Source organism: Ostrea edulis, chromosome 5 (assembly GCF_947568905.1).
Source record: "Ostrea edulis chromosome 5, xbOstEdul1.1, whole genome shotgun sequence".
NCBI classification, from domain to species: Eukaryota; Metazoa; Mollusca; class Bivalvia; order Ostreida; family Ostreidae; genus Ostrea; species Ostrea edulis.
Window position 1 is genome coordinate 49,126,503 of NC_079168.1, and position 14,990 is coordinate 49,141,492.

At 35.0% G+C, this 14,990-nt stretch overlaps 1 protein-coding gene across 1 annotated transcript; it reads right to left on the reverse strand.

Annotated features, from left to right (window-relative positions):
* Positions 1–1,536: 1,536 nt before the first annotated feature.
* LOC125651636 (DDB1- and CUL4-associated factor 5-like) lies at positions 1,537–14,827 on the reverse strand. Its single transcript, XM_048880327.2, has 9 exons — positions 14,548–14,827; positions 10,150–10,293; positions 8,649–8,685; positions 7,671–7,810; positions 7,277–7,409; positions 5,567–5,780; positions 4,387–4,453; positions 4,071–4,189; positions 1,537–3,810 (listed from the first exon to the last, which is right to left on the reverse strand). The coding sequence occupies exons 1-9, from the start codon at positions 14,744–14,746 to the stop codon at positions 2,683–2,685; spliced, it is 2,181 nt and encodes a 726-aa protein (XP_048736284.2). The 5' UTR covers positions 14,747–14,827; the 3' UTR covers positions 1,537–2,682.
* Positions 14,828–14,990: the final 163 nt, after the last annotated feature.

Sequence of the window (14,990 nt, forward strand, 5' to 3'; positions counted from 1 at the left end):
CTGTTGAAAACCCTGTAACATCAATTTGTTTGTCAGTAGCTTGTTGAAACTCTTGTAACATCAATTTGTTTGTCAGTAGCCAGTTGAAACCCCTGTAACGTCAATTTGTCAGTAGCCTGTTGAAACCCCTGTAACATCAATTTGTTTGTCAGTAGCCAGTTGAAACCCCTGTAACGTCAATTTGTTTGTCAGTAGCCTGTTGAAACCCCTGTAACAAACTTATTTGTCAGCAAGCTGTTGAAACCCCTGTAACATCAACTTGTTCTTCATTAGTCTGTCTCGAATTAAAAACAGATTATACGCAGAACAAGCTCTTGCGTATCAAATAAGTTGAGTGACATAAACATTATATACATGTGATAATGGAATATTGCTGCATAAATATGGTCGGGAAGTTGACGATGGAGAAACTGAAAACTGTTCGTCATTAAGTTGGGTTGTTAGTTTGCCATTATAACACATCTATGTTCATTTAAATATCTAAGTACAAAGCAGATGTGGAAGACTTTGTTGTGTCTTTCATTTTGTGTTCACTAGAATATATTGAATCAATATACAAATGAAAATGATTATTGTTAATAGATAAAACGTCATGTATACATTTAAATGTCGTGTTGAAGGCCACAGCTAGAGATTTTTTTTCCTTCTCATGTAAAAACTTTTGAATAAATGCTGCCTCATAATATAAAAACAGGTCAGCTCATATAGGAGCACAATTCGTGCCCATGGGAATTCCAACAGACTGTTGGAAGACTTGATCACCAAAGACTACAAGGATATTGTCAATTAGGAACTCCAACATCTTTTTAATTATATCAACTTATAAGGTCATCAATCTCTGAGAGTGTGTGTGTACGATCCTTGTATGTTCTCTTCTTATCTCCCAGCTAGATAATGGAAATGCCTTATTGTATGGTATCAGCAAAACTTCTGTTTCTCAACTTCAAAAGATCCAAATTAATGCTGTTAGAATAATTTCACAAACCAAGAAATATGACCATATCACACCTGTACTTGTTACTTTACACTGGCTTCCCATGGAACATTGAATCCAGTACAAACTGATACTCTCTATATTCAGGGCTTTACAAGGAACATCACCGCTTTATCTACAAGAACTCATCAGTGTATACACCGGCACGATCACTACATTCTGAAAACTCAATGTGTCTCGTCAAGCCATGTGTTCATACCAAGACATTTTGAAACAGACGGTTTGATGTATCTGGAGCTGTTCTGCGGAACACTTTGCCCAAATCAATAAAATCAGAAACACATTTTACTCGAGTTCAAAAGTGCTTAAGAGTAATTTTATATTTATCACTTAATAAATCCTGTACAATAATAAAAATAATATTTGGAAAAACCCATGCCTTTACTTCTAATGTCATGCACTTGCCGAAAGAATGTCCACTACCCATATTGAATGTCATGGGTTTGATGTGCTGCTAAGAATCGAACTCTGTACCTTCCAATTATATTAAGCGAGCATCCAAACTAAGTTATCTCAACCATTAATTCAAAGAAACAACTAAATTCCTTACGTCATGTTTTATTTGGTCATATCTATTGATTACATGAAACAAAGTTCTGTTATATTATCAAATTAAACTGATAAAACAGAACAATATATGTATTCAGAAAGTAAATGTGATCAGCAATTACACTACTAACTGAAAATTGCAAGCACAATCTTATACATTTATATCAAAAACACAAACTTAACACCAAAAAACTGTAATAACTAGAATTAAGGGAGTAAATAAAAAATTCAACCATATCATGTTATTTTTTTTAAATTGCTCTTTCGTACTTTCACTAAATATCACATGTACTTGTAAATATGGCATTGAATTCATCTATTCTTTTTAATCCCATATTTATTGCGATCAAGTTAATTTTCATTTTTCCTTGTCTTCATCGTTGACTCAGGTGTACTATGTTCCACTCTGATGTTCAAAGTACCACAAAATGTACCACCATTGAAACAAAAGATCTTTTAACTGGAAACTTTCCTATTGATATATCTCCTCTCTGTTAGGCAATTTTGATAACAGATTTGAAGAAAGATTATAGAGAGAACTTTAGAAAAATTGAAATCATAATTTTCAAATTGTAGAAGTTGAAACTTACAAAATTTTCATCCACAAATAAACTTCATGAAATGGAATCCATATGTACATGGTAATAGGGAATAAATTGTTATTCCAGAAAGTTGTTAATTTCCATTTCTTCTAGCCATTATTTCACAAGATTTTATGATATCACTTTTACAAACAGCAATTTCATAACAGAACTGTAATCTTAAAAACTATGAATAAAACAATGGATGTTACACTATGAAACGGAGTCCAACCTCAGCATTATCCTCCCCATAAATACAGTATTATCATTTAGTATGTATCAAATACATGTACTGTAAATCATAATTTGAGGGAATCAAGTAAATTAGTGAGCTTCTCTCAATCTGAAAATAAGGTTTTCATGAATTTCTTAATATACGTAGTGATGAACAAATTGTACATTCTTAAAAATTATCCTTACTGATGAAGTCTCTCATAGCAAGATCGCAAAACTGCAGTATCAACTCATTCACAAAGTTGTTTTTGCTCATTTAATTTCAGATTGTTTTCATTTCTGTTCTCGATACACATCATCATACGATTTTTAAATGTTCTAACTTTAAATATCGTCTCTATCACTGTGATTTCGATAAACACGCTTATTCTTTTTTGTTCTGTTTTTGAAACCTGTCCATTTTTGTCGCCTTCCTTCTTCCTCACTGTTTTCCTCATTGTCATGGCTGCAGCATGGTTGCTGGTTATCACCGTGGTTATCACCAACACTGACTTTTGGTTGGTGGTGGAGAGAGTTTTCACCGCACAGTTTTTCTGCTTCTCGATTACTATCGACACAAGAGTTATGAACCGAATTGCTTTTATTGTTTTCTGACAAAAATGGACCTAAACCTGTGTTACCTTTTGACGTTGATGGTTCTGACTGACAATTCACTGAAGCAGAAGACATATCATTTTCTTCACAATTCTCTTCTTCCATCTGCAAGGCATTGTTACGGAGCTGTCTGAGTCTTTTTAAATGTAGCTGGCGCCTCTGTCTGTGAGCAGCCAGGATATTTTCAGGGTGACCAGACAAGCCTTCACTTGCATGCTGTTCATCATCAGTTGAATCTGAAAAGTCAGTCTGATTTCTCTTTCGTTTTGAAGATACACCATGTTGAATTCGTTTTTTCATTTCGTTTCTCTTTTGAGCAATTAAATCCGAAATGCTTCTCCATGAATTCTGATTTTCACTATTTGTCTGGTGGCCATTTTCTCCTGATAAAGCATTCAGAAGTCTGCTGGCTGATGGGTTACCATCCGTGGCTTGGGCAGCCATGACACTTGCAAAAGCCAAAGTAAAAGGACTGAAAGCTGGATCATCAATACTATCTGTGTCGCTTTCTTGGTCATGCCTCTCTGATGATGACCCGACTACTTCAACTTCGTCCTCAGAGGAGTCAGAAATGTCCGATCGAGACAACTGTATTATTCTCTCATACATCTCCTCTTCTCCACTTGACATATCTGGGTCAGAACTATTTCCCTCAAGCTCTCTCTGAACCAAAGAATCAAAGAATGCAATCATGCGTGGATCCTCCTCCACTGATTGGTTAGAATAGTCATGCGACATGAATTGTCCACTGTTCAGAATAAGATTGATATATTCTTCATGGCTGTAAACTGGACGTTCTTTACCATTAGCATTGATCATCTCTGGGGAAGTGTTTGGAAGTTGAAAAGGACTCCACACCTTCATTTAAAAAACATATTAAAAGGTGAAATCTTCTTTTTATTGAGAAAAACATGCAAATCTTTCTTACCTTCATAGACAGTAATGATATAGTAAACCTCCATGGACATTCCAATATTATTAGTGTACATGCAGTTCCATACAGCTACTAAACTTTTATTTATTTTCCATGGGGAATGAAATTGTGTTTTGATTAACCAGGTGTTTGCTATAAGCATCTTTGATATAAACCAATATACATGCTACATTTGTCATTTTACCTTGATCATTTTTTCTACTCCAGAAGAAATGATAATGTGATTGTCAGGGTTAAAGCGAACTTGATTCACTATTGATCTATGACCATTCAGAACCATGTGAGCATCATTTACATAGCGCCCTGAAAATAAAACCAAAATTTCCGATTTTATCTTGTACTTCTGCATTCTTATTTCCAACATTTACAAAGTTATCACATTATTCTGATCAAACATACAAATCATATCTAATGCAATTAAACTTTTAATAAATTTCCTTTATGATACTTATCTGCTAAAAATCTTAAACATGTTTGAATTCTATTTGTTCTCCACTTACTTGATGATAAATCCTTTGGAATTTTCCACATGTATAAGCGGAAGTCATCAGATCCTGACAATACATACTGTCAAAGACAAAAGTGTTTCTAAACAGTTCACAAGTTTCTCACCTAGCCCAGCATATGATGTTTCTAAACAGTTCACAAGTTTCTCACCTAGCCCAGCATATGATGTTTCTAAACAGTTCACAAGTTTCTCACCTAGCCCAGCATATGATGTTTCTAAACAGTTCACAAGTTTCTCACCTAGCCCAGCATATGATGTTTCTAAACAGTTCACAAGTTTCTCACCTAGCCCAGCATATGATGTTTCTAAACAGTTCACAAGTTGCAGAACATAACCGAGATAAGATTAATTTACTTTATACAAATGAACTACACGTATAATCAGAGTTACTGTGATATCTAATAGCTGAAAAATATATATAATTGCTGATATATTTATCCGAAACCTCAAAATACAGTTTTAAGCTATTTCAAACTGTTATGCACACATGTTCAAACAATATAGTAAACAAGAGGCCCAAGGGCCACATCGCTCACCTTAGTTACCTTGGCCCATATCTGAAGACTTCCCATATACATTTGCAAGTAAAACCTTAGTCCGTATTGTGGCCCCAACCTACCCCCAGGGGCCATGATTTTTACAAACTTGAATCTGCACTATGCCAGGAAGCTTTCATGTAAATTTGTACTTTCCTGGCCCAGTGGTTCTTGAGAAGAAGATTTTTAAAGATTTTTCCCTATATATTTGTATGTAAAACTTTGATCCCCTATTGTGGCCCCATCCTACCCCCAGGAGTCATAATTTTCACAAACTTGAATCTGCACTATGTCCGAAAGCTTTCATGTAAATTTCAGCTCTTCTAGCCCATTGGTTCTTGAGAAGATTTTTAAATGACCCTACCCTATTTTTGCATTATTGTGATTATCTCCCCTTTGAAGGGGACATGGCCCTTTATTTGAACAAACTTGAAAGCCCTTTACCCAAGGATGCTTTTGGCCAAGTTTGGTTATAATTGGCCCAGTGGTTCTGGAGAAGAAGATGAAAATGTGAAAAGTTTACGATGCCGCTGCCGCCGCCGCTGACAGACAACGGACAAATTTTGATCAGAAAAGCTCACTTGAGCCTTTGGCTCAGGTGATCTAAAAATATCATATATCAAAAATAATGTTTACTTGATCTTTGTCACCAGCAAAACAGCAGCTTTTCATGGTACAGGAATTGAAGTAACCTGCATGGTCGAACTCACACACAGGCTTGCTGCTGTGGATATTGTACAGAATGGGTGGGAGTCTCCGGCGCAGAGCTAAAATCTGGTCACCAGTTCGGTTTATCCTAACACTGTTTGCACTCTGTTGAACACTACCACATCCATATCTCAGCAAACAACTGAAAAATCACATAGTAAAAGTATTTCTCAATGCATGTAGGCTTTTGTGAAACAAGGAACAATACATTGCAGCATTGCTAAAATCATGTGTCCATTACAAGTAAAGTGATATTTTGTCATATCTTGCATACAGAATGTTGTTACATTAGTGCTTTTCAGTACCAGTGTGGGAAATTCCACTGAGGTGACAAGATTCACAGAGTAAATTGAGGTTTTATCAATCTTGTTCCAGAGGTGGAATTATCCCACACAAGTACATGTAAATAATGAAGGATTATTTTCTCACCCACAGTTCAAGAGCTTCAAGGAAATTCAAAATTATAAAACCCTCATTTGAACTTAAATGCAAAAACTAATAAGACAGCCAGAGAGAGCATACGGATGAAAATGGTTTACACTGTAAGTGTAACTAAAAAATCTAAGGAATGTCATCACAATCAAAATTAATGATGTCGCAGCAGAGTGAGACAGAAAAATCTCACATGACTCTCTCACATGGGTAAAGTCAATCTCACACTGGTGGAAATGTGAGAATATTAATGTGAGAATATTAAATCTACACAGATCTGTAATATTAAAGCTATATAATCCACAAAGATGATTAATCTACATGTCTTTTTAATTATGCAACAGGTGAAATCTATATTTTCAAACATTGTCACAGAGTGTAACTATTATGAGAAAAATTCACATGAAGTATCCTATCACAACCACTTGCTCATTGATATTAAATTTCGTAAAGTGTTGTTTTATGTGTGGATTGAAATTCATTTCTTAGCTGATGTTTTATATCTGTGTGTGATAACAGGCATTTTGCCTAAATAGTTTAAAAATTCTGAAAACGCTCATTAGATGTGAAATCTGACACAAACAAATCTTTGATCATGCACTTTTGTTTATAGTTATACTTCACATAGGTATGCATTGCTCTCACTGTATTCAATGTTACCCAACAAAAATCTATTCCACAATGGCATTTCTTTTTTTCATAAAAGCATTTACAGGTTTGCAAATATGACATCATATGCATAAAAATTTAATGGAAATTTAACAAACAAAAAATACAGACAATGCAACTTGAATAACATTCTGGAATAGCACTGTTAAACAACACTAAAACGTCAGCTTAGTGACTTCCTTCTACATTCTTTGTTGATACTACACGTACAATAGTAATACTTTTTACTTGACATTTAACAAGGAAAAGATACTACCACACATACTGCATACAACTTCAAAGATTACACAACTGCAGTACTAGTATACACATTGTATCCATGTATATACAGGAAGTGAAGTGGGACAGAGTGGGTGGCCTCTTTGGCCAGCTTCCAAACCTTTCTATCTAACAATTCTTTATTGTGCTCTTTCCTTTTGAGACTCTGCCATTGTTTTGTTGATTTTTCAACTTCAGTATACATCAGAATGTGTACCAATTTTTATATTATATTTTATAATTGCCTGTATAAATGCCATGTCTGCTAAAGTCTCCTACCTTTTGGGTTTTCTAACATCCCAGAGTCCCAGTCCTTCTTTAGCATTAGCTGTCGCTAGGAGGCGAGGTTCAGCTGGATTGTACATTACAGCATGCATGGAAGAAGTGTAGCTAGCCAGACAAAAAGCATCGGCTGAAATCAGAAGAAACAAAACTAGGTAAGATGGATTTGTGCTAATACCCTGATACATGTAAAATGTAACAGTATAACTCTTACTTTACAACATAGAAAATACATGTACGATGACGTCATGAATATTACAGATTGAAGATGGTTGAATACATAATTGATGTTCTGACATACGGTCTATAATTATTGAAACAAAGCATTGTGTCTAATTCTTGCAAACTAACTAATAAAGAAATGGATTTGAATCAGTTCGCAAAGAGATACCTGTTGCAGGGGGTTCTCTGATGTCATAAACCAAAATTCTGCCATCATCACAAGCAGTGGCAAACACATGACCATTTTCTGGGTTTACAGAGATACCATATACAGCATCCTCATGAAAAAACACATCCAAAGTCTCCCCACTAAAAATAAAAAGCAAAGAAAATTGTCATCTTCATAAAATGCTTCATTTTCTAACATTCTAAACTTCAACCAAAAGATACATCAGGACCATGATGAACTAGGAAGAATTGTTTTAGTGCACTATTTAAAAACTGATGTCTCCCCCTCCATTTTCCATACTTTCTAAAAACATTTTTTGGGATCATCTTTAAAATGGAAAATTAAGACTTAAGGTATAAACATTCGCCTATATGTATATGTTCTTCAAACATGGAACAGTGTTGGGAACACATGATAGTAAATTAAACTTGCCAACATACCAAATATCAAAGGCTTATGTCAAAAGACAAAAAAACAATTTTTAAATGATAATTCGGACAAAAAGAAAAATGCTCCAAAAATTCTATTATTTGACCTTTACATAAAAGGTCAAGGTCATCAAAAATGGCACATGACACACTGTATTATCATGGTATACCCATATACCAAATATCAAAGACCTATGTCAAAAGACAAATAAGTATGGTCCGGACAACAAAAATGCCCAAAAAATTCAAGGCCAAAGGTCATCAAAAATGGTTATCAACACACTTTCATATCATGGTATACCCATATACCAACTATCAAAGGCCTATGTCAAAAGACAAAAAAGTTATGGCCCGGACAAACTTTGTATGAGAAGAGGAAGAAGAAGCGGAAGAAGAATTCACACTAAAACAATATGTCCTTCTTCTGGAAAGGGAAGACATAATAATGCACGTATAGATTAGGTGTAGATTAGATTAGGCATAGGTTAGGTCATAATATGTATTTTTCGATACAGCTATTGTAGTTATAATGTACAAACAATAAACTTACGTTTGCAAATCATGAACGATAACTTGCTCATCATTTCCTGTCAATAGAAAAAAATTGTGTGAAATCTTCAATTTAATGAAGATGAACATACAAAAGCTTCCAATTTGGTAATAAAATGTAGCCCTTCTGCACCTGAGAACTTTATTTTTCTTAAGGAGGCCTGATAACATTTACCAAAAATGTTATTTTGGCAATAACTTGGCTTGTCACTCAAGTAACAATGAAATGATACAACCAAACTATAAAATGGAGTATCCATGCTGGTTTTCGATAGAAAAAATATTTGTAAATTCAGATTTTTCAAAGTAGAAGAAAAAATAAGTTTGAAATTCTCCATTCCAATACGATTTGAACCCACTTTAACGACTACTGATCTCTGGTTGGTAATACCTCTTGAATACGAAAGTATATACTGCTAGGCATTTAAGGTAGATCGCTACACTAAAATTTGATTCAGTAGCTCATTAATGCATCTCATATGGAGTATGATTTCATAATTGAAAAATGGATAAAAGCTCATGTCTATTATTTATTTCGTAAGTATATTTTACACCAAGATATAGTCGAAAATCCCACAAGAATCACTTGCATGACATAATGTATTATCTGATATTTACATTTCCAATGTTTTTGTCTTCGATATCTTACACATTGTAATGATAGTCATTTCCTCATGAATGCACTGCAGTTGTGAACTATGCACAATTGAATCTTTATGAATATATTACATCCATTTAATGACTGGGAATTCCAACAGAAATGAAAGTAGAATGTAAATATAAATAATGAATTTCATTTTGGAAATACGAGGGTATGAACTGCGACGCTTCACATTAGCATGCTTCATGAAGTGCCAGCATGCAGTTCATACCCTCATGAATTTTGAAATATGAAATTTATTTCTTAACAACACTCCTGAAATACCGCTATTATATTTCTATATGATAAAAATACTACCTAGTAATGCAAAACTAGATTTATTTACTGTAAATGTATATTATTACGCACAGTACTCCCACTATGTCTGTGGTCACATGATATCCACAGAATTTCATACCAGCAGACATAAAGCATATAAGCCATTTTCATGTAACCCATATGCAACTCAAGAGAAATTTTATACCCATGGACCAAACCAAAAATGATAATCCACAAAATTATGACTCTGTGGAATTAAACATGTCTACAGTATTTGAAAATGTTGATAAGTTGCCATAGCAACCATATTTTGAAAACATATGTAGTTTTCTGTATAGAGCTCAAAAACTGTAATTAGGTTTGCCATCCTTAACATTTTACAGACATAAACTGATTATGGTATGCAACACATTATCATTTTTAAAACCATCATAAGCACAATGAGTAAGTCTCTTGTTTCAATTAGAAAAGTTTGAAGAGCAGGAATAAAAATTTACTTTGAAACCCATAATTATTTATTCACTGTGTACAATATCCTTGTCTTAAAATTTATGTTCAGTTGTTAACACTGTAGTTGACTTACCCCCTGAGAACACTTTTGAATTATCTGTATCAAAGGCTAGACAAAAGATGTTGCTTGTGTGCTCGCCTTTCAGGGACCAAGGCTTAGGGATATCTGATAATGCTTTTTCAACATTCCATATCAAAACTCTTCGATCATCTCCACCTGAAATATAAACAAGTAGCAAGTGAAAGATCTCTAAATGATTTAACTCAAGGCAATTTAAAATTTATCTCTGAGAAGTAGTAGCATGATGGGAGAAGTTGGCAAGAAGAAATAGGACTAGGGAGGGTATTTCAAGCAAGAGGAAATGGAGTGACAGAAAGTGGGAGCAAATAGATAGAAAGCAGGGTCAAAGGGGTCAAGTAAGACAAAGATTGGGAATATATTGTGTACTCAAAGCTTCCCTCCCCATACTATGGCCATACAGTGAACCTTTAAAAAATATTGTGACTTATATTGTATTATATTGGCATTCTGAAAAGATGGACTAATTTGTTATCCCTCAATTTAGCTCAGAGGTAGAGTGTCTGTTCAGCACCCTCCAATATACAGTCATTGCAATGTTGCTGCAGTTGGCGCTGTAGAACAATGGCTTTGGAGCTCCTCTTCTATAGGTTGAAGTTATAGTGACTCTTTCTCTTTGAGAGGAAGGGAGATGCTATATAACTGATAATATACTGACATTCTACAGTTCTCTTCAAAAGTAGAAGGAAGAATTGCTATATGTAAAAGACAAATAAGAAAGGTTGAATGGGATTACATCAACTCATCCATCATAGAGATATGAACAACATATCCAAACCATTCTGGAAGTATGTGAAATCCCCAAAACAAGACAACATTGGCAAATCACCCCTCAAAAGAATGGCAAACTACTCAAATGATAGCAAAACCAATGCAGAAATACTATTGAAGCAATTTTCATCTGTATTCAACAAAAAGAAAATCAATTTTCTCCCTGAAACACACATTACAATGAAAAACCAAATAATGGAAATCAAAGAACTGAAGGAGTGGAAGAACTAATCAAGAAAATCAATCCATCTATTTCATCTGGGCCAGAAAATATACCAAACAAATTGTTTAAGGAATGAGCAGAACAACTTTTATTATATACCCATCAATGTTTTGTTTTTTGATACTGTGGATTTCACAGAGTGTGATCCGATTTTTTTGGATCACTACACTGTGGTTTTCTGATTCCGTATCAGTATCCTCTGAAACTGATGACATCACAATGCATCAATGCAATGTTTTTTGTGGAAAACATTGACCGTGTCACAAACAAAACTGCGTACACAAAATATAATTTAACTGTATGACTGTGTTTTAGAAAATTTGGATTATATTCATCATCTTATAAATGTGGATTTAAAAATGCATACGGGGGTATACAATAAATTTATTATTATGTCTCCGAACACAAAGTGTCGGAGACATATTGTTTTTGCTCCGTTTCTTATTATTCTTATTTTCTTCTTCTTCTTCTTCTTTTTATTCCTCTTCTTTCCAGAGAAATTTGTCCACTCGATTTTATGAAAGTGTTTCAACAGATCCACTTCAAACTTTGTGAGCTGATAGGGGGTCATGAGGAGGGGTGCAATCAACTTTCGAAATTTTCAAAATGGCCGCCGTTTCAAAATGGCGGCCAAAAACGTCAAAATATCAAGGTTGTCGGATTTCAACCAAATTTTATTTCTAGGGTAATTTGGTGACCCTGAGTTCATTCCCACCATCAAAAAAAACTTTTGAGCCGCCATTTTCAAAATGGCCGCCATATACCAAAATATTTGAAAATGTTAAAATCTCTACAACATTTGATTTCTGGGGTAATTGGAGGGTCCACAGTTCATTTCTAGCGTCAGTATTTCCTTCCAATCTATTTTCAAATGTTTCAAAATGGCCGCCATTGAAGAAAATGGCGGCCAAAAATCAAGTCCGTTAGATTTCAACCAAACTTAGTTTCTAGGGTTTTTTGAGGATCCTGAGTGCATATCTGGCATCAAAAACCATTTCTGACATGGGGAGGTGTTCGGAGACATTTGTGTTGGCATTCCAACACAGTTATAGCTCGTTCTTATTATTATTTTCTTCTTATTCTTATTATTCCTCTTCTTTAGTGAGAAATTTGTCCGACCGATTTTGTGAAAGTGCTTCGACAGATCCACTTCAAACTTTGTGAGCTGATAAAGGGTCACTAGGAGGGGTGCATTCAACTTTTCAAATTTTCAAAATGGCCGCCGTTTCAAGATGGCGGCCAAAAAACGTCAAAAACTCAAGGTTGTCGGATTTCAACCAAATTCTATTTCTAGGGTAATTTAGTGACCCCGAGTCCATTTCCACCATCAAAAAAAATTTTGGAGCCGCCATTTTCAAAATGGCCGCCATATAGCGAAATATTTCAAAGTGTTAAAATCTGTACAACATTTGGGTTCTGGGGTAAATGGAGGGTCCACAATTCATTTCTAGCATCAGTATTTCCTTCCAATCAATTTTCAAATATTTCAAAATGGCCGCCATTGAACAAAATGGCGGCCAAAAATCAAGTCCGTCGGATTTCAACCAAATTTAGTTTCTAGAGTTCTTTGAGGATCCTGAGTGCATATATGGCATCAAAAACCATTTCTGACATGGGGAGGTGTTCGGAGACATTTGTGTTGGCATCCCAACACAGTTATAGCTTGTTACTACAGTAACTTTATCCGAAGAGTTGGATCACATCTTGTTGACAGGCACAGATCATCAGATCAAACTCAACGCTTCGCGTCTCGTGGGTTCTGATGATCTGCGCCTGTCAACTTGATGTGATCAGCCTCTTTGAATCAAGTTACTGTAATAATAATATATATGTAACACAATTAAGTATCATATTCCCATACATTCACTACCAACAGATTGGCAAAATGCTGATATGTCCTTTTTCTATAAAAAAGGAGACTGATATTCAGCAGGGAATTATTGACCTGTATCTTTGACTTCAGTACTGTGTAAAGTACTGAAACATACAAGACATAGACATATGATCCAATACCTAGAAAAAAACCATATTAACATCACTAAATCATGGCTTCTGCTCAGGCTACTCATGCAAATAGCAGCTAGCAATAACAATCCATGACATGCTTCAGTCCGTCGACAAAGGGAAACAAGAGGACTTGTGATTCCCGATTTCTCTGAAGTTCTTGATGCAATGCCCCGGACTCCTCCATAAAATCTCCAATACAGAATTAAAGGCAACACTCACATGTTTTTATCCTCTTTTCTAATAGAAAGGAAAATGAGGGTCCAACTAGAGGGAGAATATTCAAATCAAACAGGGGCACAATCTGGAGTCCCACAAGGCACAGTATTAGGACCTATCCTATTCCTGCACCACATTAACAATCTCCTGGCTGCAGTCAAATCATCAGTCAGACTATTTACTGATGATTGTCTTATATATACAGAAATCATCAAACCAGAAGACCATTAAAAAAAACTCCAAGACGAACTATCTTCACTTGAAAACTAGGCATTGACATGCCCAGGGGCATGCGCTTCCACACTTCAAAAGAAGAAAACTGCTCCTATACACTCTATGACATATCCTTCAACAAATGTCATCAGATCCATACCTAGGCCTACAAATTTCAGAAAATCCTAAATGGAAAAAAGCATATTTAACAATGTCACAAAAAAGCAAGCTTCACATTAGGATTTTTTAAGTGAAACTTACAACACTACCCACAGAAATGCCAAAAAACAGCCTACATAGCAATAGCGAGTAGTGAGATCCATAATGGAGTACAGTTCTATCATATGGGACTCCTATACTAGATTAGAAATATTTAAACCTGAGAATATCCAAAGGAGTGGGCTCATTTCATCACTAAGACTACACTCCCAGAGAAGAAGAATGCTCAACCACCTTGACCTAACAACATTAAAAACAAGGTCACAACATTAGCACCCCATATTCTGTTATTGCTAAAAATCTTGAAAATTTTAAGTCTGCACATGCAAAATATCACAACTAGAGCACCCTTTCCCATCTCATGATAACCCAACAGGGATGAGATGTATTCATAGCTCTAGATCATATACAGATCATGGGATGAGTGGTAGCATACTGATATTTCTACAGGCCTGAACTTAGTCTATTAGTTGGTTAACCAGTTTAATTAATTCAAGTGTAGAAAACCTGACGCATCAACAAGAGGTCCTGGTTATAGCTGTCAACCATTATAACAATACTTAGTAAAGATAAAAGTTCACAATTCTAGGCATATAAATTAACCATATTGGAGTAAATGTGGACTTTTAACAGAATAAATCAGTTAAAAGACTGGCCAAAAGTGGACTGCTAACTGAATGGACGATAATTATCATATTTTATCACGACAATCTTTTAATGTTACGATTTATGACAAGACATGCCTGATGCGATAAGTTCCCCGCCTTGGTTGGAAAATTCAATGGCATTTACACATCCGAAGTGCTCTTTCAGGTCTTTGAAGAAAAGATTTCTAGAGCCCAATATTCTGTCCCATAATATTTTTCTACTGTTTATGCCTTCAGAAACGTTTCTATCAGTTAAAACACTGAGAATATTTCTTGACTGGTGTCTTCGAGGCATATTCGGGTACTAAAACTTCGAAGCAGGTACAAGAACTTGTAGCAATCTGTCATTTCCGATGGAATTAGAGTTACCTCCCTTGAAATTTTAATCCGATCCCGATGCTATTTTCTATTGTTAGTAATCGTAAATATTTTAAGTAAATCATTTCTATATTACAAGCAATAATTTATACATTCACTGACAAAGATATTTCAATGTAGTCGGGATAATAATCATTTTTGATTGGAATCGAGATACACTA

Coding starts and splice junctions, on each gene's coding strand:
- LOC125651636 (XM_048880327.2), bottom strand. CDS start 14,746: ATGCCTCGAAGACACCAGTCAAGAAATATTCTCAGTGTTTTAACTGAT. Junction 10,294..14,547: donor CGGGGAACTTATCGCATCAG/GCATGTCTTGTC, acceptor TTTATATTTCAG/GTGGAGATGATCGAAGAGTT. Junction 5,781..7,276: donor GATGTTAGAAAACCCAAAAG/GTAGGAGACTTT, acceptor GTGATTTTTCAG/TTGTTTGCTGAGATATGGAT.